The sequence below is a fragment of the Drosophila pseudoobscura genome, chromosome 4 (genome assembly GCF_009870125.1).
Source record: "Drosophila pseudoobscura strain MV-25-SWS-2005 chromosome 4, UCI_Dpse_MV25, whole genome shotgun sequence".
Classification (NCBI taxonomy): domain Eukaryota; kingdom Metazoa; phylum Arthropoda; class Insecta; order Diptera; family Drosophilidae; genus Drosophila; species Drosophila pseudoobscura.
The window spans coordinates 11,104,635-11,131,250 of record NC_046681.1 but is presented as its reverse complement, the minus strand read 5'-3'; the positions used below and the strand labels follow the sequence as shown (position 1 = coordinate 11,131,250).

At 43.0% G+C, this 26,616-nt stretch overlaps 2 protein-coding genes and 2 long non-coding RNA genes across 11 annotated transcripts; 2 read left to right on the top strand and 2 right to left on the bottom strand.

The window, feature by feature from the left end:
- Nucleotides 1-957: 957 nt before the first annotated feature.
- milt (trafficking kinesin-binding protein milt) lies at nucleotides 958-20,000 on the bottom strand. Of its 4 annotated transcripts, XM_015179981.2 has the most exons (6): nucleotides 19,683-20,000; nucleotides 16,163-16,497; nucleotides 15,886-16,095; nucleotides 4,565-4,843; nucleotides 2,898-4,494; nucleotides 1,273-2,815 (listed from the first exon to the last, which is right to left on the bottom strand). In XM_015179981.2, the coding sequence occupies exons 2-6, from the start codon at nucleotides 16,335-16,337 to the stop codon at nucleotides 1,726-1,728; spliced, it is 3,351 nt and encodes a 1,116-aa protein (XP_015035467.2). In that variant the 5' UTR covers nucleotides 16,338-16,497; nucleotides 19,683-20,000; the 3' UTR covers nucleotides 1,273-1,725. The 4 variants fall into 4 exon arrangements, with proteins under 4 accessions (XP_015035465.2, XP_015035466.2, XP_002132396.2 ...); XM_015179980.2 differs by lacking the exons at nucleotides 15,886-16,095; nucleotides 16,163-16,497; nucleotides 19,683-20,000 and adding exons at nucleotides 9,853-10,744; nucleotides 14,607-14,732 and having other exon boundaries at nucleotides 962-2,815; XM_015179979.2 differs by lacking the exons at nucleotides 15,886-16,095; nucleotides 16,163-16,497; nucleotides 19,683-20,000 and adding an exon at nucleotides 6,922-7,029 and having other exon boundaries at nucleotides 958-2,815.
- Nucleotides 13,043-14,730, top strand: LOC117183912 (uncharacterized). Of its 2 annotated transcripts, none has more exons than XR_004469042.1 (2): nucleotides 13,043-13,519; nucleotides 13,608-14,730. It is a non-coding gene; the product is annotated as an uncharacterized lncRNA (long non-coding RNA). The 2 variants fall into 2 exon arrangements; XR_004469041.1 differs by having other exon boundaries at nucleotides 13,043-13,536.
- LOC117183913 (uncharacterized) lies at nucleotides 19,958-21,104 on the top strand. Its single transcript, XR_004469043.1, has 2 exons — nucleotides 19,958-20,047; nucleotides 20,244-21,104. It is a non-coding gene; the product is annotated as an uncharacterized lncRNA (long non-coding RNA).
- Caper (RNA-binding protein 39-like protein Caper) lies at nucleotides 20,914-26,557 on the bottom strand. Of its 4 annotated transcripts, none has more exons than XM_015179982.2 (6): nucleotides 26,403-26,550; nucleotides 26,206-26,339; nucleotides 23,055-23,245; nucleotides 22,557-22,985; nucleotides 21,923-22,481; nucleotides 20,914-21,858 (listed from the first exon to the last, which is right to left on the bottom strand). In XM_015179982.2, exons 2-6 carry the CDS (start codon nucleotides 26,257-26,259, stop codon nucleotides 21,217-21,219), a joined length of 1,875 nt encoding a protein of 624 aa, XP_015035468.2. In that variant the 5' UTR covers nucleotides 26,260-26,339; nucleotides 26,403-26,550; the 3' UTR covers nucleotides 20,914-21,216. The 4 variants fall into 4 exon arrangements, 3 of the variants coding, with proteins under 3 accessions (XP_015035468.2, XP_033235280.1, XP_001357388.3); XM_033379389.1 differs by having other exon boundaries at nucleotides 26,407-26,550; XM_001357352.4 differs by having other exon boundaries at nucleotides 21,923-22,478; nucleotides 26,206-26,550.
- Between the last annotated feature and the right edge of the window lie 59 nt (nucleotides 26,558-26,616).

Sequence of the window (26,616 nt, the reverse complement as noted above, 5' to 3'; positions counted from 1 at the left end):
TAGATGCAATTAAGAATAATTCGTAGTACTTTCGAAGCCACAGCCACATATCGTGACAGTTATAGTTCTTATAGGAAAATATTATTAAAGGATAGATCTCTGTAAATTCAAACCCTCAGTGTTCCATATGCAAATTAATAAATAAATTAAAATTATAATTCAATGTACTTACCCATATATTTGAATTTTGAAGGTAATGAACAGATCTTCAATAATGTGTCCTAAAAATAGATGTATTAAATAAATTAATATAAATTATAATATAAGGTGTACAAAAAACTGAAAATAAAAGAAAACTGTCAATTGATTCTGTGTTTAACGATGTTTCTCTTTATTTTTGCATATATAAATAAATATATTGGTAGTTACAACTAATAACTTTTACATTTTCTGTTTTGTATTCGGTTTTTTGTTTTGTTTTAATAGTATTTCCGTTTTTTCTGTTGGAGCACACACTCCCGACCGAGACGACTCTTTTTCGTATTACAATTTAACATCAACCCGCGTACAATTTTCACAAATCAAATGTATAATAGTTCTTGATTTAAATCATTAATTTTGCAGCTCAAATTAAGGATCATAGTCATTTCCGTTGTTGAGGTACAGTCGGTAACTGTTCGTGTGTGTGTCTCGATAACATGTGTGTGTGTGTTCTAGGATAACCGACAGTTAGTGAGTGCGCCATGCTGCTAATCCATTAAACTTCTGCCTTAACAAATCTATTAAGCAACGCTGAGTATTTCGCACTCTGTTTTTGCAAGCTATGCTTTTTTTTGTATACATTCCGCATAGCCAAACGAGTGCCAGGGACCCATGACAGGTGATAGGACTAGAAAAATAATAGTTTCTCATTACAGTTCTTCAATTTGTGTATTTTGTTTGCGTATGGCAGTGCGCAAAGCACCGAAAGTATATATAGAGTACACGATTCAAAGCGATAGGTTTTTGTGATATATATAAGGTTTTTTGGTTGTGTGGTGGGGGGGAAAAGCAAAAACGTAAACTACATATGCGTGTAAAAAAATATATGTACCTCTTTGCTTAACACCACATTTCCAACATACAGATTGATTTGATTTAATTTGATCTCTCTCTTTTCCATTTGCTTCCACCTTCCTTTCGTTCTTTTCTTATATACAAGTTTTGCACCATACGAAATACGTCCATATCCGCATTAAACCATTCATTAATAACTAAATGTATGATATAATTATGCTCTCGTTCCGGTTAGGTGGTAAACACAGGGGAAAATAAATACAAAATTGGCAAAAGTTCAAGTAAAAATAAAAAATATATATAGCTGCTTTGGAAATCGGTTTTAGACGAAAAACAACTGGCCATCGTTTGGTTTGTTTGTAAATTGAAGCAAAACAACATCATCGTAATAATATGCGAAGTACTTGATTAATAACTACTAAATTTAAACACATTCTCATCTTATATATGTATATACAAATCACAGCTACAAACACTAAATCCTTATCTCCTTCTTCTTGCTCCAGTGTTTCATTAGGTGGCGATGACAGGCATTGGGGGGGAGGGCACTGCTGCTACTTGAGAACAATCGGTTCTCAGACTCCAACAAAAGATCGTTTTCGCGTTGTGCTTTAACAAAAAAAAACTAATGCTAAACTCGCGCTTTCGTTTCGTAAAAGTAAACACTATAGTCCAGAGCAAGTTTAAAACTAAAAGGTAAAGGACAATCATCTGATAATGGTATTCGTTCTACAGCCACCCGCCCTTGCGGCCAAACAGCAAGGAACTAACTGAACCGACAAACGCCTGTGTAATGGTCTGCGGTGCTGCCTCCTCCTCCTCTGCCCTGGCCGCCGCCGCTTCCCTTCTGGCCGCCACCCTCGACGCGGACGTCTTGTTGGCGCCGCTGCTGTCTGCCACTCTGCCCAAATCGGGACGCACTCTGCCTCCACCGCCGCCATCAATCGTGCCCAGATCGGGCCGCTGGTTGGCCATGCCGTTCTTCAGCTGTCGTCGCGACTTCTGGCGCTGCATTTGCTTCACTCGCGTGTCGCTGGATGTGCTGGTGGAGGGTGCTGTTCCTCCCGTCGAGCAACTCGCTCCGTCCGTCTGTTGCGCAGCCGCAGCCGCTTTCGTTGTTGTCGATGTGTCCTTGGGCCTAATCTTCATCATCAGACCCTGATCGTCGCTGTCATCGCTGTTGTAGGCGCTGGTGCTGCTACTCGCCGTCGTTGCAGCTATCGCTGCTGCTGCTGATGATGTGGGAGTGGGTGACTTTAATCCACGGTGCAGGACACCCTTAATCTGCGCCCGATCGAAGTGTATATCATCCACGATGCTATTGCTGCTCGTGTGGAGACTTTGGAGGCTGCCGCTGCTCATCGGCGAGCTGCTGCGATTCGCAATGCCCGCTCCGAGTCCACGCTGTGCGCTGATTATGTTCTCCAGTCCAATGCTCTCCACCTTCTCGATCAGATTCAGTGATCTAAGGGCGCGCCTCTCGAGATGCGACAGCATGATCTTCTGCTGCTGCTGCTTGCTGAGGCTGCTCCTATGCTGCTGCTGCTGATCCCCCACAATCTTGCGGCGTATCAGATCCGCTCCCGACGAAAGCAGGCCGAAGAGTGGCTCGGGGGACTGGCAGCGCGGTGGCGAACCCTCCGGACTGTTGCAGGGCGTCACTGTGGGCGAGAAGTTGGGACCGGCGGGCGTATTCAAGGCACTGGGCGTCACTGCCTTGATGCCCCGCTCGTTGAGCATTCCGGCCAGACCGAGGTTCACCGAGAACGTGGAGCAGGAGTTCTTGCGCGAGAGTCCAGCACGGGGTGTGGCGGGACAACTAAAGAAAATTAAACAAAAGCATTAGAATGGCGGATCTCTCGGCAATCCAGGCATCCCCGGAGACTGGGATCACCGCTTACCTTGGCTGTCTTGATGTCGATGTGGAGGCCATGCGCGAGGACATCTGCGATTGCGACAAGAACGACAGGTCGTTGACGAATCCATCATCCGGATGCATAACCACGCTCGTCGTGTACGTGAACGTGGAGCCGGCCGCTTCAAACTGCTTGCCCGGCAGCTCCTCGCTGACATCCTCCTCGACGTCGGACAGCGTGTAGATCTGCATGCCCAGATCTTCCAGGTCCCGCCCTCCACGAATGGTGACACCCGGACGTTCGTCCAGCAGGCCACTGAGCGTGGGCGTGGCCAGGCGCGACCAATGATGCAGGGTTTGGGAGCCCTCCATCGGTTTAATGATCTGCAGTTTCTCTGGAAGACGCCACTGATGCGTCATGGAGGCGGACATATTGTTGGAGGAGGCACTCATTCGCGACGATCCCGTCGACATGATGCTATCAGGAGTGCGAACGCCCAGCGGTAGGTTCGAATTCGAGGCACCCGCCCCGCCATGCATCGTGGGCTCATCGTAGTTGTAGGTGCCGATCGGAGCGTAGGAGAGCATGGCGCGCCGAGCCAGAACCTCACCGGGCGTCAGACGCTTGAGGGCCGCCTCCAGTTCCCTGGCGCCGGGGGCTCCTGGCACACCAGAGGGCTGGGCTGGATAACCGTCATCGGACTGGGAGTTGAGGCTCTCGTTGCTGAGAGTTTTAACGCCCAACGACTGATTGCCACCGCCGCGATAGTACGAGCCCGCTGGATACGCCATGGAGGCCATGCGCGGACCGGAGGAGCTGCTCATTGACATGGCGCCCAGGGTGGTCATCGACACATTGCCGCTGTCCATGTAGTTGCCGCTCTTGCCGGCACACCGGACCGTGTCAAAGACGCGTTTGTAGGGCGGCACCACACCCGAGCCGGCATAAATACTGCCACCACCAACACCGGACGAACCCATGCCGCCGGGCATATGCATCATCATGCGACTTATACGATCCGTCCGCTGGCTATCCCCGGAGATGCCCGAGTCCAGACTGTTCTCCGAATACAGCGACGAATTCATCAGCTCGCTTTTCAGGGAATCCGGCATCAGCATGCCACCGCCCGCTCCACTCGTTCCAATTCCGCCCAGGAACGAGCTCCTAGCCTGCGGCTGGGATCGCTTGCGCTGCTGCTTCAGCTGGTCCTGGGCCGAGTGCAGTAGGGCCAGTACCTCCTCGTAGCGCTGCTTGAACTCCACCAGCTCCAGGGCGAGGGCATTCTGGTTCTCCTTCGTCACGTGCAGCAGCGACAGATGCTCGTCGTTGTCCTGCGTCAGCTGATGCAGCCGCATCTCGGCCTCGGCCAGACGGGCCGTCAGACTCACAATCTGCTCATGCTGCAGGCGATTCTCCTCGCGCTGCCTCTCGCACTCGAGACTGAGGTTGTCGTACTGCGAGTTGGCGTCGTGCAGCTGCGCCCCGATGTCGGCCATCAGCTGGCGTTCGTGCTCCTCCACTTCGTCGGTCTGATGGGCCAGCTGTGTGGCCTCGCACTTGAGGGATTTGTTCTCGTCAAGCAGACTGTTCACCTTTCGCTGGAGGAGGTCCAACGTAATGGACTTGGACATGGTGGGGGTTTCTACGGGGGGAAGATATATACATACTGTTACTATACTACTTCCGAGACATTCTCCGAGTGCAAATCCTACCCGTATCTGTACCATCATCTGCGTCGTTGGTCAGCACCGAAATCAGTTCGTTTTTCTTGTGCAGCTCGTGCAGCAGTTGGGAGCGATCATCGTTGGATGATTTGAGATCAGCCTCCAGATCGGTGACACGCGCCTCCAGTGCATTATTCTGTGTGAGCAGCTCCTTGCCAATCTGCACCGTCAGCTCGAGATCCTTCTCCTTCTCTTCCAGCAGACGCGTCACGGCTTCAATGTCATCGTATGCCCGCGTCATCTGGCTAACACGGTTACCGCATAGAACTGGAATATTCAAAAAATAAATGTATGATCTGAGTTCCTTGATCGCCAAAGAATACTAAATATTAATTTTAAAACTCAAACAGAATGTTGTGTGTTGATCAAGGCATGCTATATCGTAGCTACAGTGTTGCAAAGCGTTGCTCGCTCACTCTCTTATCTATCGATCACACACACACACACACACACAGACTGTTGTTGCCATGCCCACTAAGAGCGCGCTCTGTTATTATTCTCAAGAAGAAGCGTTTAACCACCTTCCATTAGCAATTGCTCGTTTTGCTGCTCCAATATGTCCCCCAGTCCTCCTCCTGCCGATGCACTACCACTCCCCACGGAGAGCTCCAGCTCATCCTCGTACTCAAGTTCATCGTCCATGATGCAAAAGTCGTCGCGTAATTGCGACCAGTCGTTTGTGGTTGCCTCGTTTTGGCATGCCTCAAAGGCAAAGTCTTCCAAGCAGGTTATCGCTGTTGTTGCAGCATCCCCAACAGCATTGACGCCGCCACAGCTTCCCTCTCTCCTCACACCCTCTTGTCTGGTGCTGGCGCTGCTGCTGCTGCTTCTGGCTAAAAATCGATGCTGTTGATGAACAGTGCTGCTGCCGGCAGCAGCAGGCGCCCTGTTTCTCTCTTGCTCATCTGCCATCTCCATCATCTCCCTTTCAGCGTTTCCTTCTGCATTGTTTACGTGCGTCATGTTCTTTGGTTTTTTTTTTGTTTCTATTGCGATTGTTCTTTACTTAGTCACAGAGGAAATTGCTGCATTCTTTGCTTAAATTAAGTATCTTAATCGATTGGGATCGGTTTTCTGCTTGATTCCCTTTCTCAGGTTGTGCGAGTATTATGTAATTTTAAAGCATTTTTAGAAATTCTGCCAAGGCACTTTTGTCGCTTGTGTTTGTGTTTTTTGGTGGTGGGGCGCAGGGCAGGGGTTGATTGGTCCCTTTGGTTGTCGTCGTTGTTGTTTTTTCCATCAATTGTGTGTTTTCTTTTCTCTCTTTGTGAGTCACATGCTTTTCATTATTTTTTCGCTTTTTCATTCACACTGATGCTCATAAATGTAAAACATTTAAATTAATTGCTAAATTAATGCGAATTGTAGAGAGTCACAGGAGAAACTGAATAACTGTTATGTCGATGGCGGCGCGCGCTCTCCAGTTCAGTCGCTGCTGTTACGCTCTTTGGCTGTTACTCTCTTTCTGTAAGCCACCCACTATTTTCATTTTTTTGGGAGTGTGCGCACTAACGCTTCGAGCTCGTTAATTTATTATTTTAAGATTTCTACCAAAAACCTCGCTTGACTAGTCAATGTTATCTTTTGTTGCTTGTATTTTTAGCCATTAGCGCAGCTTAGCTCGTTCGTTCTCTGCTCTCAGAGAGGACTTCTTGCTTGGACAGCGCACACACACAAAATGACAGCTGCGACGCCAGCAGCGACTGAGGAGAACCCCGGCAGAGCAGACAAGGCAGCTGAACATAAACAACAACGGCAGCAGCAGAGGCCGAGACAGAGACAGTCGCTGCAGCAGCAGCGCAGCATTTGCGGTAAAAGGCGTTTTTCCAGAGTGAAAGGGAAATGAAAATGAAAATGGCAATGGCATTTGGGAAAACAGTTTTTGGCCAATTCTATGGAATATTTACGAAACGACTCTTGGACTCACATGTTTCACAAAAAATTATCACTGCTTCTCCCTCACACTCTTTCTCAGGCCTTCCCCGTCCCCGTTTCACTTCACTTCACAACAAAATCTAATTTCCGCCGCAAGGCTGATCGCGGCCTTTCCAGGTCCAAAGGTGAGAGACATTAACCATAAACGTGAATAACTTCGAATCTAGGCAGCAAGAAGAAGACTTAAAGAAGCAAAAGCAACAACAACAAAAACTGCGCTCCAAACTCGTGACGGAGCACACACCAGTGTCACACACACACACAGATACACTCGCAAGGGGCCACGGGTGGGTTTTTTTTTCCTTCAGCGTTTTTTGCGTGTTGCGTCGCTCGCTGTGTGTTTGCCTTTTGCTTGCAATTTATCAATTTTGTTTTTTGCTCAAATCATCTTTAATCACACATTCACCTACACAATGGGGTTTCCTATGGCTTTTGCATTGACAATTTTCACAAAATTGTTTTATCTTTTGCGTTTAACCTTTTGCAATTCGCACAAATTGTGTAATTTTACAGATACACGAAAGCGAGTCTGAAAAAAAATCCGATGAGCGTCCGAGCGCGATGTTGACTTCGCTTGGTTCCGACTGCTTTGATTCGGTTCCAAGTTCGCTTGAGTCAGTTTCCGTTCATATGAACTGGCGCTGAGAGTGAATGAATTTGGAATTGTATTGGAATCCGCCTACCCTCCCCACAAATGAGGAATTGAGAGAGAGAGCAAGAGAACGGCTCTCAGACAATGCGTGCCAGCATTGCCAGCATAGATAAAGTAAGAATAGTGCTAACGGAGGGGGTTCGACAACGTGATACTGCGTAAAACAAATGGTATTAGTATTAGGGACAGCAAATTAAACTTTTTCAGTGACAATTGTTACATAGTTCCTACCCAGCAAAGCATACCTATTTGAAACACGAAACTTTCCATGCAAATGAAGCGGATAAACGCGCAAAACCGTCGCCGATTGTTTGTTTATCTTTGGCCATATATCATGTTTCCCATTTACCAGGTAGAGATGAACGAGCCGACAGCATGATCGTAAAACTTCAACTTAAAACCGGAACCATTTTCCACATAAACCTAATCCCATTCATGAATAGGGCGCGAAAAACTACGTGGGTAATTTTCCGCGTACAAGACCGAGACAAATTTCCACGAAAATTTCCACCAAAATCAGGTAAGAAGATCTCCCGAGTTTTGCGTGGGATAGTTGGCTGATGGATTAGTGAGGTGAGGAGGTCAGTACCCGAATTACAATTCTTTCGGACTGCAATTTAAAATTATTGAAGCTCTAGTTACGAGGGATTTTGTGGAACGAAAAGTGTAGCACAGCACGTGCTCGCTGGGGATCATAAACTCGAGAAAACTCAATTAGTTTACGTCTGCGGTTAACAGCTCTTTTTTTTATATACCCTATATATAAGAACGGATATATGTAATTTGTGATGGCGCATTGTGTGAGACCTGTCGTTGATGATGATGATTATTGCATCCTCTTATATTGAGACCCCAATAAAATGTTTATTATGATGGAAGAATGTTCTTCTTTGAGACCATTAACGGATCTTAGCGAGCTATTAACCAAAGTAGAGAGCAGAGAACTCTAAAGATAGAGGAACCTATTAGAAACCTAAACATATACAAATCTTCGATTTATGGATCCCAAGTACTCTTAATATTTTTAGCATTATTTTATATCTTCACCTACTATAACCCTCCCATACATTTCATCCTCTCAAAGTGGTAAATCATCACCATAAATTATACAGATAACACAGCGCCCCAGAGTTGGCATAAACGTTTGATCTGCTGCCATTAAAGGACCGTAGAAATTGGCACCTATATTACCATATTTAATTACAACAATGTGTCCTTATCTAGCCACCTTATCATATTTATTGAATATACCCACCCTCCACCGCCCATCTAATCTCGAGTGCTATAGTATAATTGTTAGATAGCCCTGCGGTAACTGAAAAAAACGATCCTCTAAGGGAACCCCAAGTGCTGGGGCATACTATAAAATCTTTGGAAAGCTTTCAAGCTTTCATTATATTAAGAAAGTAATTAAGTTTAATTGCTTTGCAAGTCATAAAAACTCATTTAATGGCTCTTCGTTTTTTTTTGGCCGCTTAACGCTAATAGAACTTCAATGATGGGATTTTCGCAAGAGGGGCAGGTGTTTTGCCTATAAATTGTCAAACATTTTCCCCTGATCCAATGCGAAACGATAATGTACCTGGCAAACACTTGATAAGGGGCCAGAAAAAAGCTCCTCTTCTCATCAGACCAAAAACTAAAATTATTATAAACTTTTGCTGATAAGTCGCTTGGCGACCACAAGATGAGATCATGTGGTCTCTCTGTCGTCGCTCAACGAATTTTAATAGTTTTTTTCTAATGAACTTGCTAAAAGCCTAGAAGATTATGGGAGAGAGAAATTCCCTAACAAATTGTACAAATATCAACATTAGACAGACGATATAGGGGCTCTAATGACAGAGCCTCACGATCAATAACAGAAAATGGAAAACAAATACAAAGTCTAAAATAGAAAAAGGCATAAAATGGGCGAAAATATACCGCCGGGCCGGGCCTATGGTTGTCGTGTTTGTCCACACGTCCACCACGACAGAAAGAAGTCAAACAAATGGCCAAAAGTAAAACAACAAAATCTATTAATTGGGAATACAATAATCGTTTGATAAGATACGCTTCGGGCTAACAAAAAAAAGGCTAAAACGCGACGCATATGCAGGCCTCGCCATTTGCTGCACTTCAGCGATAAGTTAAGCCATCCACAGAAAGTTTCCATCAGAGCTATGACACATTCCCCCTGGTACTACAGGAAAAGTGAGACCATAATACCAAAATAGGTAGGTCTTATAATATCAATGATCTTTTGACCGACCAGACAAGATAGCAAGTGGTTTTTAATTTAAAAGACTGGACAACCCCATTGTCTTTCCAGATTGAACATCTATATAAACTTTAAAGGCTCCAGTAAGGGTGTTCCTGAACTGGTAAAACTATTCCCAATATGTACCTCCTATTCGAATGATCTGTAAGCTGTGAGGGGTCTACAAAGATACTCCCTGAATGTACACTAGTGGCACAGTGTTATTAGATTATATAAGGAATAGAAGCAGTCTCACTTATCGAAATTGAATCAGTTATCAAATCGTTGCCATTTTCGATTATCTCATAGTCAATTATCCACTAGAGTTGTTTATCTTTACAAGAGCAGAATTGAGTGCAAATAAATGCAACAATTATCAGGTATAATCGAACCGAAAAAGGCCATGCAATTACTGGTAATTATTCTCCTATCCATCTTAGGTCTTACCTTTATTTGTCAACAGGCTGCGCACAACTTTGAGACAGTTTTTGCCATCGACATTCTTGGAGGCATAGTACATGAGCTCCCAGGAGCTGGCCGCCTGCAGCAGCTCCGGCGGCAGCTCAAACAGAGGCGCCTCCACGGGACCCGTGATGGGACTCTGTGCTGGTGTCCCCGGAATACTGCTCTTGCTCTCCCCCTTCGCGGCAAAATCATGAAGCAGGGCCAGCAAACGCACAGACACGCAGATCGTGTAATCTGTGGTCTTTGGCCCGGACTTCATTTGCCTCACAATGCAACGCATGCGATCGACTGCCTCCAGTTCGAGTTCCAGTCGCGTGGGCGGCGGGTCCAGTCCATTGACAATCGCCGACATGGAAGAGCAGGAGCTGGAGATGCTGTCAAATTCTGAGCCTCCGCTTATTTCCTGCAGCTTCTCCACCGTACGCTGGCAATTTGTCTCCAGATGTTTGCCCAGCAGTTTATAGGTGTTATCGAAATTTTTGCTGGAATTCGAAGGCTTTGTCGAGATTGTGGCATTGAGGGGTTCATCGGGCTGCAGGGCAGAGCTGGTTTTGCTGGCGATAAGTGATTCATCTTCGGTTCTCAGGGTGCTATTCAATAGAGTTCCATTCTCGAAACTCTGGACATAGTCATCTGCGTCCTGTTCCGCAATGATGGGCAGATTGTCGACTCTCTTGAGCAGACATTGGCTGCCATTTGGCTGGTGTTGTGTTGATGATTCTTGTGGATTGTTTTTACTTCGAAATACAGTATTTAGGAGTGGCATTTTGATGAACTTGCATGGTCTTTGTACGCAAACTTTTCACACGAACTTGTACACGCACTTTGACACACAATTAACGTTTAACTGGACATTTTATGTAGAGCTATTTGGCTAGTAGGAAAATATATTTATTATCGAGTACGATTACGAAAACAAATAAATAACATGTTCCTTTAATGTTGGCTTTAACAGGCTTGTCGATCGATTGCAGGGTTGCCAACACCCGCTCCGCTTTAGTCTTGCGCTTTTGCCCGGCCACTAAACACTAAACACCGTCAGTCTTTCATCTAATCTTAGACCCCAAGATATCTTTATCTTTACGACCGGAATTGCAATTATCGAAATAAGTATATAGGCTATATTTCTTTTTGTTTTGTCGTATTATTAGGCAAACGTTAGTTTCCACAATCTACCAAAAAAATACAATGGCAAATTGCAAATATGTTTATGCACATAACTCTCATTCATTAACATACAATGGGGGGACCGACAAAAAATCACAAATATTTCAAAACTCTGTCCTAACGCCACGACACCCAGCCGCAAGAGTGGACGACAGACTGTGGGTATCATGTTGGAGATTTAGTGGCTAGCACTACACCCAGCGAAGAAAAGTCGGAACATAAAACTCGTTTCCATAAATTAGTTAGACTCGCCGCTGGAATGAGATGCATTTTGATGGTAGCCCAAGCGAGGCATCCCTCCAGCATGGCCAAGATCACGTAGGTCGTCGTTGTCGTAGTCGTCTTCGGGACGAAGTCGTAAATCAACCAAAGAGAATACCTTCAGACAGAGTCGTGTGGGTTGGGCCCCCAGAATGCTGCTCCTGTTACATGGGCAAACGAATCAGTGCATCTTAAGAAGCTCTGAGGCAATGCCTTGGACCGGGTCCATAAATGCCTCTCTGCTCTCAATAGCCATTCGATCATAATTTATATGCCTAGCAGCAGGCAGCAGGCAGCAAAGTGAAAGAAAATTGAAGCCCACAGCTGAGATCTGCGCTAGAAACGACTGCTAACGGTTGTGCCAAATGAACGGCAAACATGAGATGACCAACATAAAAGAGCTACCAACTCAACCTAAACAACAGAATCTGAGAAGAGCAGTAAAAAACTAAGAGGAGGAGATGATTCAACTTATTCGAATAAATGTCTCTCGGATTTGCGTTGATTCACAGGGAAAAAAAAGAAGCGTAATCGTCCCTGCAGTTGAAAGCGACTAAACCTCGTTTCGAGACCCAGTCCACCCGTCGATCTCAGAGGTTCATCGACATTCACAGAGCGTAGCTTCCATTTGTATGCATTTTATGAGTCACGGACAGAGCCACAGGTTGGCACAAACTTATGAATAAATTACTTTATCGCATAGATAAATAATAAAGCATATGACAAAATGAGCACCGATGAGAATCCACACAAATTGATTGCTTGATTGACAAAAGATATGAAATGAAATGGAAAAAATCAACCAACGATCGGGCCAACGGCGGCTTGGGGTAATTATGTAAAGACAACTGAATAAATAGCTGAGGGAAAAGCAAAATAAAACGGAAAAAAATAAACAGATACTACAAAAAAGGCCAATCAATTCGTACACGCGAAAATGAAACGAAAACGGCAGCAGTAACAAACTCTTTTTGGCGGTGTTATTTTTTCTATATACATATAAATATATTTTTTTCGTAGATTTTTGCAATGTATTTGGTTCACATCAACTTTCACAAAAATACATGTTGTTTGTAATTAATTAATGGCAAAAGTTGGGTGCATTTAAGCAGCATTTTTATGGTCACCGCGGGGGAAGAGTCGCAGTCATTTTTTGTTCAATAAATAGCGAGGCAGGGGAGGCAACCCTGACCAGCACTTTCATAAAGCTGTCAAATGATGAATTGAATAAACAGCAAATAAAACTAATTTGTGATGCAAAATACACTCTCCAACACTGGCCAACAAGTTCAATGTCTGCCTAATTCGAATGGGATTTAAAGCGAAAGCAGGGGAAAAGTAAAGAAAGCATATACTAGGAGATAAAGCTTAATAGTTTTATTGATACATGAGTATAATTGAGTATAAACACATGATCCCTATCAAGGAAGTCAATGTCCGCCCAAAATATATATTGAATGACAGCCTATTTAATTGTTGTATCATATAACAAAATAAAAAACGCTTTGCACTACATTTTTCTGCACTAATTATCGGGCGGACAATGTGAATGTCCTCCCCAATAGGCCAGTGACACACAAGACACGAGAAAAAAAAGAGCCAGAGGCACAGAAATAGCAAAAGCCAACAGCAAAAACAAATACAAATATGTGACGGCTTCAGGTGCAGTGTTGCGAAATGACGCAATGAAAGTATGTCACCCCGAAAGCAGAAAAAAAAAAACAAAACACAAAACCAAGAAAAATGTAAACCATTTGTGTCTGCGCGTCCATTTCGATAGGGTTTTTCGCCACAAGAAGTATAACATGGCGGGTCATAAGCAGCTTTGGGGCTTTAACAAACGTACCTGACACAAATTTGTGCCATTTAGTTTTGGGAGAAGCTTAGCACCAATAAAAGCACAATTGTGCGAGAGATTATTACCTGGGCAGTGGCCATTTAATGTGCCCAATAGCTTACAGGCACACTCAAATAACATTTGCGGGGAGCATTAGGGGGGTTCCGATAACAGTTGTTTATTTAATGATGGTTTACTTTTATACAAAAGTAGAATAGTTTGAACAAAGAACAGATTGAGCAATAAAGAGCTGTACTGCAAAAGGTATCTCTAGCGACCACATCAAATGAAAACTATAAGCAAGAAGACCCCTGATGACTGACCAATGGAACCCCACACACACTCATATATCACACGCGTGAACAAACACCTAGCACCCAGCGCGTATGTGACTTTTTGCGGTTAATATTCTGCGAAATACTTGATGAGTGTTGAGAGTACGACTATAATCAACGTAACGCTTTTTTTTTAGCACGCCAGATAAACCGTTGATTGATGCGGAAGACCCACTGGATGATAATGGTGATCAATCAGGCCAAACAAGTGCTGGATAACCGGCTAAAGAACTGGACTAGCGGCATTCGCCTAACGGTAGATGGTAAAATTACTCAACAAACACACGCACACAACAGCTGTTTGGGTATGAGGTTTGGGGAGAGGAGGAATGCCATAGACAGACGGGAAATTCCGATAGAGAGAGAGAGGGAGAACCGAAACGAATGTCGCTCCTTATCAGCAGCAGACGAGGAGGAGGAGGAGACGAAGCACAAGACGAAATAGAGCTGCTTATGGAAAAGCGATTATGTAAAGAGCGTGCATTGAACAAATTGGAGACGACGTCGTCGTCGACGTCGTACACACATTCAATAATACGTAAAGAGGAAACACAAGAACAAATTAAGCTGACAGACGGGGCAAGCCCTGCCCTGAATAGCCCTGCCCATGGCCTTACACACACAGAACCGCACAAAACTCAATGTAAGAGTCAGCCGCCACCCACAGAACCCATTCATTAAACACGCTCCCTTTTAAATGTTTACAACAGCAACAATTTTCTCCTACATAATTCACCAGCGAAAATAAAATAAAAGAAATATAAGAAACATACACACACACACACTCATGAAAAAAGCTTATGGTAGTTGTAGTTGTCCTAAAAATAAATTTCAATTTGTATGACGGCACGAACATCTTCCACTTGGAGAAATTCCAAGTGTTTCGATTTTGTTTTTGGCACACACATATGAATAATCCAACCAAAAGTGTATTAATAATTTTGCGTTAATGATTTTGCGCCTGGCTGTGCCTTTGGCACACATATTTCTCTAGTGTATTTTTGGCAATCATTTTACGCGCGCACGCACAATTTCACTGCCAACAAACACACATATTTTCTGCATTCACCACTTGCACTTGTGTCTGGGTATTTTTGTGTTATTTTTGTAATTTATTAAAGCAGGCCGCCGCTTACATTTTCGTTTTGGCACACAATCACAATTTTTGAGACGAGCAACGCGGCGCCGCCGTTTGGTTAAACTTTTGAAATTTTTACACACATGCACGCGGAACATTCCTCCCGGCGACCGAAACGAAAATGCTCGGCGTTGCCGGATGGAGCCGGGCGGGAGCAAGAACAGCTGTTTGGAGCTGTCAAATTGGAGCGCCAATAGGTCGGAATAACTCAAATGAACCAAGAACCGGACTGTTGGTTCTTTATTGAGTTTTTGTGTTGAGTGCTTTGTTAGTTTATGAGAGCGCTTGATCTAAATCACACTCAAAAGAGAGCGGAATGCTCAATTGCTCGTCAAAACTGTGAGCACATGTGTGTGAATGGCAAGCAGCTGTTGTTCAACAACACTGTCTACTGCAACAAGTGTTGGAAGGTAACTAAATGGGCGCCAAATTTGAATGTGATTTACGCAATAGTTTTTCTTTTCTATGGTGTTTATATAAATAAAAATATCCTGGAAAATTTGTATATATATTTCTGTACAAAATAAAGCACAGAATTTCTTTGAAATTTTGCAAGATTTATAGTTTTAAAACAGCACAGTCTTTGTCTTGTTATAAATATGTGTAAAATAAATCAATCAATTTCTCTCGAAATCTACAAAGCAATTAAATCATCTTCAATTTGTTTCTGTTCGAAATATGAATAAACATCTTTCAAAACACTTCTAAGCGATCTCTTAAAATAAATTCGCATAAGTGTCACAAAATTTATGAACGTTTCGAGACAACAAAACGGCACGGACATGTGCAACAAAAACAAAGAAACAATTTGGAATCTAGTATATTTCGCAATTTATTTTTAATCCACTTTCTTTGCGTAGATAAAAGAAAATTGCGTTCTGCCTGAAAGGAACGTTTGGATAAACAATTTGAAAAATGCTTAAAAAAGCATAAAAAAAAGGAAAAAGTTTAGAAAACAAAGAAATGGCAGAATGATGACAGCTCTAAGCAAATTCCGCCTGTTGCTGACACGAGAAGCATGACCAAATAGTGATATATATATACAAGACTCAATGGAATATACATCTAGTATATGGTATATGGTATATGGTATAACACAAACCGAATATGATTCAAAGGCCGACTGCCCAGAGGCTTCCGCTGATAAATTCAAATTAATTGAGCAATTGAATAGCGCGCGAACGGGGGGCCATTAAAAACAAAAAGATATAAGACGACTTTTGGATATTCCTCCATTACATCTATTTTAGGGCTAGTTTAATGTACAAAACACTCACGGAAATAGTTGAGGCACTCTCTAGTCTGATCCTTGGTCAAGCCCAGACCCTCCGCTGGTATCGGCAGCGCTGGGGCGGGCACGAACCAATCCTCATTCGCATAGCCCGAGAAATTTGTTAGGAAATCATTGCGAACTTTGTATTTGGGTATCTGCTCCTCCAGCAATGAAAATATCTCCACCTCCGGCAGATTCTCGCTGCTGCACAGCTCTGCAAAAATGAACATCAATTAAGCGATTAGCAGGGCTATGAGAATTAGCGGGTTATATCCTCCTACCGGTTAGGCAACTGGCATCGCAGGTCTGTGGTTTTGGTGGGGCGGCTGCTGCTGCCGTCGCCTGTTGCATGAGACGCTTCGTCTGGAGCTTGGGCAGGTGCTTGCTGAGCGTCGCCTGGGCGGAGGGACTGAGCGGCATTTGGCCGCCATTGGCCCCCAATCTTGCAGATAGCATTAAATGTTGAAACGATCTCTAATTATAGTATTGTCTTGGTTTTAATTCCTGGGGGGAATCCTCTGTTTTGGAGTATGTCTTAGTCCTCGTGTGTGCTGCTGGCTGCTTCTCGTCTCGTCGTCAGCCAGCTGCTTTAGTTTCTAGCTAGTTAGTCGCTCAACTAAAATGACAAGAGAGAAAGAGAGAATGTGTAGTGTTAATTGTCTGGCAATCACATGGAACTAATAAGCCAGCTGCCAAGCGACGTTTTTTTTCCACCTTTTGGCTGTCTGTTTGCCTTTCATGATTTCATTTCGAATGAGCGAACGGACGGGAACCGTAGCCGCGGGCATTGCTTATCTTTTTGCTGATAAACAGAAAAAAAAGTGAATGATTATTAATACTATAAATATTAGCGAAACGTCAAAGGATTTTCGCCCGAATGTTTATCAACTACTAAATTGGCAGTCGCCAAGTCTCCCACTCATCCATTCACTCGTGAAAGTATTCTACATAGTATTGGAAACACACGAATGTGTAATATGAGATCACTTCTATGAAATTCTCAGTGGAAGACCTCATTACACGTTGCAGTTTTTAGGGCAGGAAAATAGTTACAAATCTTTGTAGAACTTTATTTAACTGCTTAAAAGTTTTAAACACTATTTATGATAGTAGTATTTGCCATTCATTCTTCATTCTTTAAAATCCCACCATTTTCAGAGGAAAGAACTTTCGAAAATTGTATATTTTACACCTTGAAAACTTTTAGAAGATCTTGAAATATAATTTTTAGTCATAACTTCTGAATTTTGTAGCATTATTACATTATTTACACGTTATATATGAACAACTTCTCTACTAAGTTCAGTATAAGATATAAAGCTCTATATTTCCGATTGTTTTTGGTTGAAATTATACATTTAAGTACATATTTCACTTGTTGTTAAGCTTTGTCTGAAACTAATTCAACTTTTTAGACACTCTGAATGGAAAATGCCAGCGTGTAGAGCCTCCTTTTAGCTTTAATCTCCCACCTGGTCACACTTTTATTATTAAAGTTGCCTAAAGAAAGTCTTACGAGCTTCAACTGAACCTTCCGTATATGATTGCATAGTGCAAGTCTTTAGTCTCTTTAATTTATCACAATTTGGACAAGTTTTCTTGCCCTTCTTATAAGTTTTCATCGTGTGGAGCCTCTTTTTAAGCTTTAATCTCACACCTGGCCCCACTTTTTATGGCTAACGATGCGTACAGAGCGTCTTTCTGGCTTCAACTGATTTCTCAGAGCCACACAAATGATTGATTAAACGGAGTCTGCAAGTCATATTGGAGTTTCGAGGTCGCGATAAAAAGCACAAAAGAGCTGAAATATTGAGTACTCGAAAGAGCACACAGAATCCAACAGCAAAGAGATAGATGCCCCAAAAAGAGTGAACTGGAAAAAATAGATACGACTACGTGCCAAGAGCCCCGTCCGCTGCACTCCATAAGCAGTGTTGTGTGATGTTGTGGTGATAATAATTCGGAAGGGAAGCAATCAAAAAATGAGAGGCAAAAGGTGTAATTAAACAATAAACAAAAGCACACAACACACAAACCAAAAGAGCGGGAGAGCAGGAGAGAACAGAGTGCAAATTGGAGTTAAATATTGCAATTCTCTCGCACAATCTGCGGTGGAACCATGACGCACAAAGCGAATGACCACTGAATCTCTGAACTTTGTGAAGCATGTGACGACGACAATGGGACCCCGAGGGAAGGAGACCAGGAACAGCTGTTGGACAAGAGGCTTTACGGGTGTTCCCTCTAGTCAGAATTGGCGATAAAGACACCCCAAATGATAACGCCTAAAGTCATACCTGGTATTCGTGGGGTTCAGGGGTATTTAGGGTTTATGTAAAGGTATGCCATGCCATGCACAGAAGGAAGCGTTTCCCACCCCTCGAGCGGACATTTTACTATTATTCTTTATCAGCATTCAAAAACCGGTTGAGCGGTGTCAGGGCCTTGAACCAGGAAACCATCTATACCTACCCTAACCGGGAAAATCTAGACATATTTCCCTCTGCCTGTTGTACTAGTTGACACCTGGATCTTGGGGACTATAAGAGCTGGAGAGCTACTGTCTATTATCTGAAGATCTACCAACACCCATCACGGTTGGATAATGAAATGTCTGATATTACATTTCACCATAGGAGGTCCCTATAGGTGGGTCTATAGAATCCCCTTAGCATAGCCAGGGTATCCTATAGTCGTATTACTAGACTCTTACTTTTTCCTACGCTGCAGTTCGTCGAACGTCCGCCTGCATTGCGTAACACGGGGCGCAAAAAAAAAACAGAAAATAGAAAAATGTTGAGAGAAATTTACATATAGGGAAAGGCAGACAGGGAGGTGGAGAAAGGGGGGATGGACAGAAATAACAACAAAACAGAATCGTGAATGGGAGACCGGCGGCGGTAAACGGTAATAGTTTGGCAGCGCTGCAAATGTCGATGACGCTGCCAGCCAACTTGTCAAACACACTCGCACTCTCTCGGTCTCTAGAGAGCTCTCACACACACTCACACATGGGAAAGCAATTTTCATTCGTTTTGCCAAGCGAACCTCAAAAACGTACCGCCAGAATGCGTAAAGCGCGCAATTGTCAGCCAAGAACAGGCAAGCAGCAAAAAATACACAAAAAATAAACGGGGAAACTAAAGCGGATGGCATAATGCTCTAAAATTAATTTCGAAGCAAACGACAACCCTCAAATGCTTGCCAAAAGAACGAAAAATTTGTTAAAGTTGCGTTTGCGATGCCGCTCTTTTTCCCACAAATTTGTTTTGGGCTATTTTCACGCTGTACTCATTTAACATACGCACACACACTTAACACAGATGCACACACCACACACAGCCCAGGCCATTAGTACCGTTCACTTATATAAGCCGCAACGCCAGTGGGGCAGGGTCATTAGACGATGGGCATCGTTTCTAGTTTTTTTATATGATTTATTTTTTAAGGGGTATTCCTCTGGCTGCAGCAGGCATTGCCTAACCCCAATGAATCAGCTGGGCCATCACTAGAACGGGTGGGGGTCGGGTGGGGATGCTGCGTGGGGGAGGTCAAAAATTATCACACACACACCAACAATGTTGCGTGGGCGCAGCTGTGCGTGTATTGTGATTTTGAACTCCCGTTATGAAGCACTGCGGTCATCATTACACTACACTTTGTTTTCATTCTCTCACGAATTTCATAATAGTCATTCCGTACTACGAAATTAACCTTTACAACTTAGGCCATCAAATTATTGAATTTTCAATCTTGTCCATGCTATGTTTTGGCATTGTTGTTGCTAGTTCTGATACCTACATTTTGTTGTAGCTGTGTGATTGTGTTTGCCATTTTTTCACCGTGTGCTGCTTTCACACACACACACACACGACGCACACGTACAAGCGAGAAACTCAATCGTCACATGGAATTTTCGTCTAAGTCCGCACGGCACAACGCGCTCGTCAATGGTTGAAAAGAAAATTGTTTGTCGCTTGATCTATTAGAATATACTATCTGCGAATTGTGTTTGTGTGCGTGTAAATTTAAACTAATTATTTAACTAGATTTTCAATAGCGTTTCGCGGCGACCATTTCGGCCAGATTTGTCAAAGTTTACATTTACACTACATGGCAACTACACGGAAAGTACACATTTGCTACATAATGGGAGGAAAAAGAGGGTATGGACAGTGGGCAAAACGGCCCAGAAAGTGCAACGCATCCTACGTGAAATCCACCTCTTTTGCCTAATATACATTGAAGACAAAATATATTGTCCTTACAGGCGAGGTGAGGTTCTTACGGAACCTTGCTATGGCTGTTTTTGCCTGTTGTTCATATCCTTTTTTATAATTACAACTCATTTTTTCGTTGCAGGAGTGGGTCTGTTTCGATAGTCGATCAAATGCACCCTTCTGGCGCTCAGAAATATACCGAAATATACCGTATATTTACCGATGAAAAGACGAACTTATTCCAATTAACCTATATTTAAACAGTTTGAACATAAGTTTAGCAGCGGAAAATATATAATAAATCATAACAATAGTCCTTTTTGCGGATCCATCCACCCCTTCACCCCCACGATATCTTTCTTTACTACATACCGATATACGATATACTTTCAACTCGACAGAAAAGTGGGTCAGATAATATATCGTAAATGGCCATCCTGAGTAAATGTATCGAAACTGATTAATCGTTATCGTTGCTCGAAATTCAATACGACTTTTGTTGTTGCTTTCCGTTGTTTTTATTTTTGATTTTTTTGTATTCTAAAATTCTTGTACAATTGTTTTATTTTATGACGGCCTAATAATCGACTAATTTTTTATATATTGCTGCTTTGATAACGCTACATGGAGATTGGCGGTGATTCAAAGAGGAATATTTGGTGATATTAAAGTACAATTTTTATTATTTTAATTTTCTTTATCCAAGTCAAAGATCTAACCTTGCAGCATCTTCAGACGGACTAAAATATTTGTATCTCAATTATGGATTTTCTAAACAAATTTAAAATTCAAATTGAAAACGTATTATTTCAGATTATTTCACACATAAAAATGTAATTTGTTTGCTTTACTGAATTAAAAACCCCAATTGGTATATCGCATTTTGGCGTGGTTAGGAATGCCTAATTTATACGTTTTTTAAATATATTTGTAAGTGTATTTAATTGTATTTTAATATGTGCCCCCTAGTTTTCAGCTTGCGTTGAAAAGTCTTTGAAAAAAATCGCAAATATTCTGACCAAAAATGATTTTTGTAACGAATAATAACAATATACCGCGAGCGTGTTGCATCCACATCGAAGAATAAAAACTTTCCATTCGTTCTTCTACTCCCATCAATCGTCGTCGGTGTTCTTGCGCGTCAGTGCCACCAATTCGGAGGTGCCCACTGAATCCGGAAACATTGAGTGATAGTTGACCACGGGCACGTATGCGGCCGTAATGACGCGTCCGGCAAACCACCGGCCGTGCAGCGCATTCACCGCCAGCACCGCCGTCGTTGTGCTCGGACACTTTACGTATACGGTGCCCGTGGGCGAGGCGGTGTCCACATGGATGTGCAGCACACCGCCATGCTTGGCGCACTCCTCCAGCACATCGTCGCGTATCTCTACGTCCCAGGTGGGATTCGTCTCCGTGCGCGGATCAAACATATTCGATAGTATGAAGCACTGTGTGGCTATCGATGGTGTCGCCTGCTGCTGCTGCACCGGTGCCGGTTGCGGTGCTGTGGCCAGCAGCGCATTGGCCGCCGCCTGGGGCACTGCAAGACCCGCTCCCTCTGCCAGCTTGAACATCAATTGGAGTCGTCCTGTGGCGCCGAGATCAATGCCAGTGCGATCCATCTCATCCGTGTCCAAAGAGGTGGTGTTCATATCCAGACGTTCGGTCACATTTCCCACCTTCATGGGACGTCCAGCGAGCTCGAAGCCATTCAATTGTTCCAAAGCCTTTTTGGCATCTTCAGCATTGTGGTACTGCAAAAAGATCAAAAGAGTTTATTGAAGTGGAATCTCTAGATATTATATACCCAAAACATACCGTAATGAATCCGTATCCCTTAGAGCGATTTGTCTCCGTGTCCATGATCAGTTGAATAGCATCGATCTTGCCAAATGGTTCGAATATCCCCCTCAGCATTTCCTCGGTGATATCAAAGTGCAGCGAACCCACGTACAGGCGCATCGGACCCACGTGGCTCTTGGGCTGGAATGCAGGCGTTGCATTCTGTAGGCGATTCTTCTCGGCCTGCGTGTGCTGCACCATAATGGGTACGCCGAGCAGCCGCTGGCCGGACAAGCCCAGAGCGAGGGCCACCGATTCGGGATCCTCAAACTCGATGTAGGCAATCCCCTTGAATCGTTTCGTCTTGTTGCACGTAATCAGACGCACATCGCGCACCTTGCCCACGCTGGAGAAGAACTCCTCCAGATCACGGGCCCGGACACGTTGCGACAGCTGAATGCAGAACACAGTGCGAGCATCCCGCTCTTCGGGACTCAGCTCGGTGGGCGGTGTACGATCGCCGCCACCACCGCCGCCGCCGCCATTTGGTTGTGATCGCCGGCGGGGTGAGTAGCTGCCACGACGCCGAGTACTGCTGTGGGAAGGAAAGGGGATTCAATGGATTGTATTGGAACATCTCTACATCTGCATATTTATATTATAAACTTACGTTTTATCTCTTGGTCGCGAAGGACTACGCTTGCGTTCACGTACAGGACTCAGTCGCTTGCGCGGCTGTTCACGTGAGCGACTGCGTCGACGCCTGTCCCTGGATCGATCGCGCTGTATGGGCTTACTGCCATCTCGACGATCCCGAGAGCGGCGATCTCTCTCGCCGCGATCATTATAGCGTACACGACGATCATCGGCAGCGCCTCCTGCTCCTCCGCCGCCGCCGCGCTCTTCTCTTGATCGACTGCGACGTGATCTCTCCTGCTTGTCCCGTTCCCGATCGTTGCCAGGACGTTTGCCAGCATCACGATGGCGATCCCGCTCTCTATCTTTCTCCTTGTCGCGATAACTGCTGCGATCACCACCGCGATCGCCACGATCTCCACGCTCTCTTCTCGATTTGTTATCACGCGAACCGCTGCGACTGCTGCAATACAAAAGGGAGATCTCTCAGTGGTTATGCCACTAATATTTGCAGTGTTTTGTAAAATCTTACCGAGATCGTTTCGTTGGCTTTTTGTTTGAACTGGCGCCTCCGCCACTGCTGCTGCCGCCGTTGCGTGTTCCATTGTGTGCATGACCATCGTTGATCTCCGCCTGCGGACCACCCCCGCCGCCTCTGGGACTGTCATCACTGCCATCGCTGCGCCCGCGTCCTCCACGTCCACCGCTGCCCGCACTGACACTCTATACACAGATAGGTTTCGTTTTTGTATGTTTTGTTTCGGAATCAGGAATCAGGATATTGGATTTGGATGGGATGGGATTGGGGGCAGAGGTTGGTTTTGGGGGATCGGTCGCAAGCAATAATGTACATACATATAATTTTTAATAATTTTTTTTTGGTTTGGTTTTTTTTTTTGTGGATTGTGGGTGGGGTTTTTGTTGTGGATTCGTACGTTACGTTGTTGTCGCGTTGGTTTGGTTTTGATGTTGGTTGATTTTTCGATTTATATCATTGGTTTGGTTTTTCATGATATATTGTTTTTCAGTTTTCGTAACATTTTTTTTTTCGTATATATATTTTTTTAGTATATATTATTATTTTTTTTTTTTTTTGAATAAGAGAAAGCAAATCAAAGTAAATTAGTTAAATTTTTGTGTATCTGCAAGTATATAAAATAGAAATGCTTAAGTCAACAATGATCATGGGGGATCATTGCCAATTTATAGCCATAATAGAGAGACAGAGAGATATAGAAGTACACAAATATATATAGAGAGAGACAGAGAGATCTTATACAATATAGTTTCGATATATAGTATATATATTTGGTGGGTATATATATATATAGCTGATATTATGGCACACACACAGATCAGAAGATGGTTTCACACGACGACGCGCGAGAAATGTTGTCTCCACATCATTTCTCATCTCATGCTCTCGATTCCCTTTCACGGTTTGGTTTTTGGGGAATTGTTTTGTTTTTTTTTATTCAGTTTTTTGCTTTGGTTTTTCTTTTGTTTTAGCGCTGGCTAGTGGAGTAGTGGAGGTGGACTTTGGTACTGGTTGATTTGGTTCTCAACAGAGAAGACATCGTCTACACATAGATATAGGACATAGACATTATATAAGTACAAGATGATAATGCTATATATGGTGTATAGAAATTGCTTATTACTTTTTCACGGATTCAGTTTTGTTCTTTTTGTGTTCTTATATATTTTGTTTGGCTTGGCTTGGGCTTTCTTTTTTAGAGAGACTCTGACTTTCTTTCAATCTGGTCTGTCTTTTGTGAGTGAGAGTAGTAGTAGAGTGGAGTAGTAGTAGTGCTGCCTGCTGCCCCAGACAAGTTAGGTAGAGTTTATCTGAAATTTAGTGCACGTTCAGTTTCATTTGATTGGATGATATACAAAAAAGCAGTAAAGTAACGAGAATTTGCAAATTGGAATTGTTTTTTGTGTGTGGAGAAAAAAAATAAACTCAAACTCAAACAAATCATACAGTATTTTGTAAAAACACCAAACAAATTCCTAGATATGTTTTGGTTTCATTTTTTTTCTTTTCTTTTTTGTTCTTGTTGTTGTTTGTTTTTTTTTGTACATATATTTTTTTTGTTTTTGTTTTTCGTTTGATTTTTGTTTTTTTGTTCGCAGCTTCTGTGGCACATTCAAAACTTACCAAATGGTCTCCAGCTTTTTGTGTTTAGAATGACCAAAACAATCTCTAGCAACAATATTGAGCTTATACGATTCTCTGCAAAGACATTTCACCCTTCAGGATTATTCTAGCATTGTTTTTTAAATTTTTTGTAATTTTTTTTGTCATTGATTTGATTGATTGGTTGGTTTTGGGGAAGTTGTGTGTTAAGAGAGCAGAGAAAGGGAGAAATAAGAGCAATCAACTCAAAGATTGTGCAGACTGATTCAATCTACATAAAAGTATTGATATTTTTGATAGGTGGGGCGGTGGTTGGGGGGACTATGTATAATGGACAAATAAGAGAATGTTGAATAGAAATAGAATTCAGTTTGATTCATTTGTGGTACGGGAAGTTTATAAACTTCTTATATCAGAAGAGAAAGACTTCAATTTGATTCAAAGTGTGGAAACTCCCGAGTTCTGTTTTTTTTAGAGCTGGGAATATAATTTAAATAAAAAGTATAAAAAAACGCCTGGTCATAAACAATTAACTTGGTGACGAGAATATCTTTTGCTTTAGAGAACTTTTATATTTTTAATTATTTCCTTTTATAGGAATCATAATATAAAATTGATTTTCATATATTAAGGTATTATTCCCCCCGAAACCTCATAAAATGATAGAACAAAAGAGAGATTGTTAATAGATTAAGAATGCCCAAATCCGTTAGTACTACTCTTTAGTTTAGACAGAACTCTTTGCCATGAGCTCTTACGATTTTCCTTATCTGTTTTAATTAGAACTGGGACCGATTCATTTCAATTTAAAACAGCTGCAGAGAAAAATTTCTACACTGATAAGATAAGCTAATGAAAACGCTTGAGCATATAGCAGGTTGAAGAAAATGCTGAAAGTATCCGTGACAGTCCGTACAATGTATCCATGAAATAGAGAAAAGTTTTAAAGACCGTTTTTAAATTGTTTTTGCCCACTGTTATGTTATGCCACCCACTGTACCCCCACTTCAGGACATCCCTGGGTTCACCGTTAAATGTCTCACAGCATAAAGTAAACAACACATACATACACATGCACCCACAAACTGACAGAGTTTCGCACGCACACACATTGCCGCGGGAAAACTATTTTCCGTGTGTGGGTGCAAGGTACGAAAATTTATGGAGAAAAAAAGAATCACGCTCTGCAGTGTTACGCTTGCCGATTTCATTTATGAAAGAAAAATTAGGTTAAAAAAATCGATTTAAGACAAGCGGCCGCCACTTAGTATGCATTGAATGCACATATATATATATACATATGTATACGCTTGTGTGTGTGTGTGTGCCCGAGACGACGACTTACATACAAACACAAAATGCACGTACGAACGGCGCGCGCTATGTGGGTGTCTATGTAGAAAAGAAGTATACAAACATACATGTAGAGTAACTGTTTTTCTTCGCAGTGAAAATAATTTCATTTTGTTGGTACAAACCATTTGTTTTGGCTTAATTTAATGTTCAATACTTCAATACTTGTGTGCATGGAGTGGTAACTTACGTTTTTCTGGTACGGCGCCTCGAGCATTGCCTCAACATCAAAGTCCTCGGCCATGTTAAATTTTCTTCTTCTTTCCCTTCCCCTTCCGCTGCTGGCGCGGTGTAATCCAAGTGAAAAAGTCTCCTCGTCGGTGTCTAGCTCGTTTGAAGAAATCAAAATGTTGTGGGATGCGCAGCGCAAGTCGTAAAACCACTTACGAACTTTTATTTCGGGTTATTTCTAAATTAAAGTGCAATTTTTTCGTTTTTTCACTAGCGTGGCGGCTGTCGCAGCGTGTGTTTCGTTCAATTTACTTTACACGTACCATGTACATGGAAACTACACGGTAACTACGCATTTGCTACATCATGGGAGGAAAAAGAGGGTATGGACAGTGGTCAAAACGGTCCAGAAAGTGCAACGCATGGAAGT

What these genes read in the sequence shown, in the direction of transcription:
- milt (XM_015179980.2), bottom strand. Translation starts at nt 10,636, where the DNA reads ATGCCACTCCTAAATACTGTATTTCGAAGTAAAAACAATCCACAAGAA. An exon ending in CAGCCTGTTGACAAATAAAG is followed by an intron (nt 4,844 to 9,852) that starts GTAAGACCTAAG and finishes TGAATATTCCAG; the next exon opens with TTCTATGCGGTAACCGTGTT. An exon ending in TCGACATCAAGACAGCCAAG is followed by an intron (nt 2,816 to 2,897) that starts GTAAGCGGTGAT and finishes AATTTTCTTTAG; the next exon opens with TTGTCCCGCCACACCCCGTG.
- Caper (XM_015179982.2), bottom strand. Translation starts at nt 26,259, where the DNA reads ATGGCCGAGGACTTTGATGTTGAGGCAATGCTCGAGGCGCCGTACCAG. An exon ending in AGGCGCCGTACCAGAAAAAC is followed by an intron (nt 23,246 to 26,205) that starts GTAAGTTACCAC and finishes ATCTGTGTATAG; the next exon opens with AGTGTCAGTGCGGGCAGCGG. An exon ending in AGGGATACGGATTCATTACG is followed by an intron (nt 21,859 to 21,922) that starts GTATGTTTTGGG and finishes ATCTTTTTGCAG; the next exon opens with TACCACAATGCTGAAGATGC.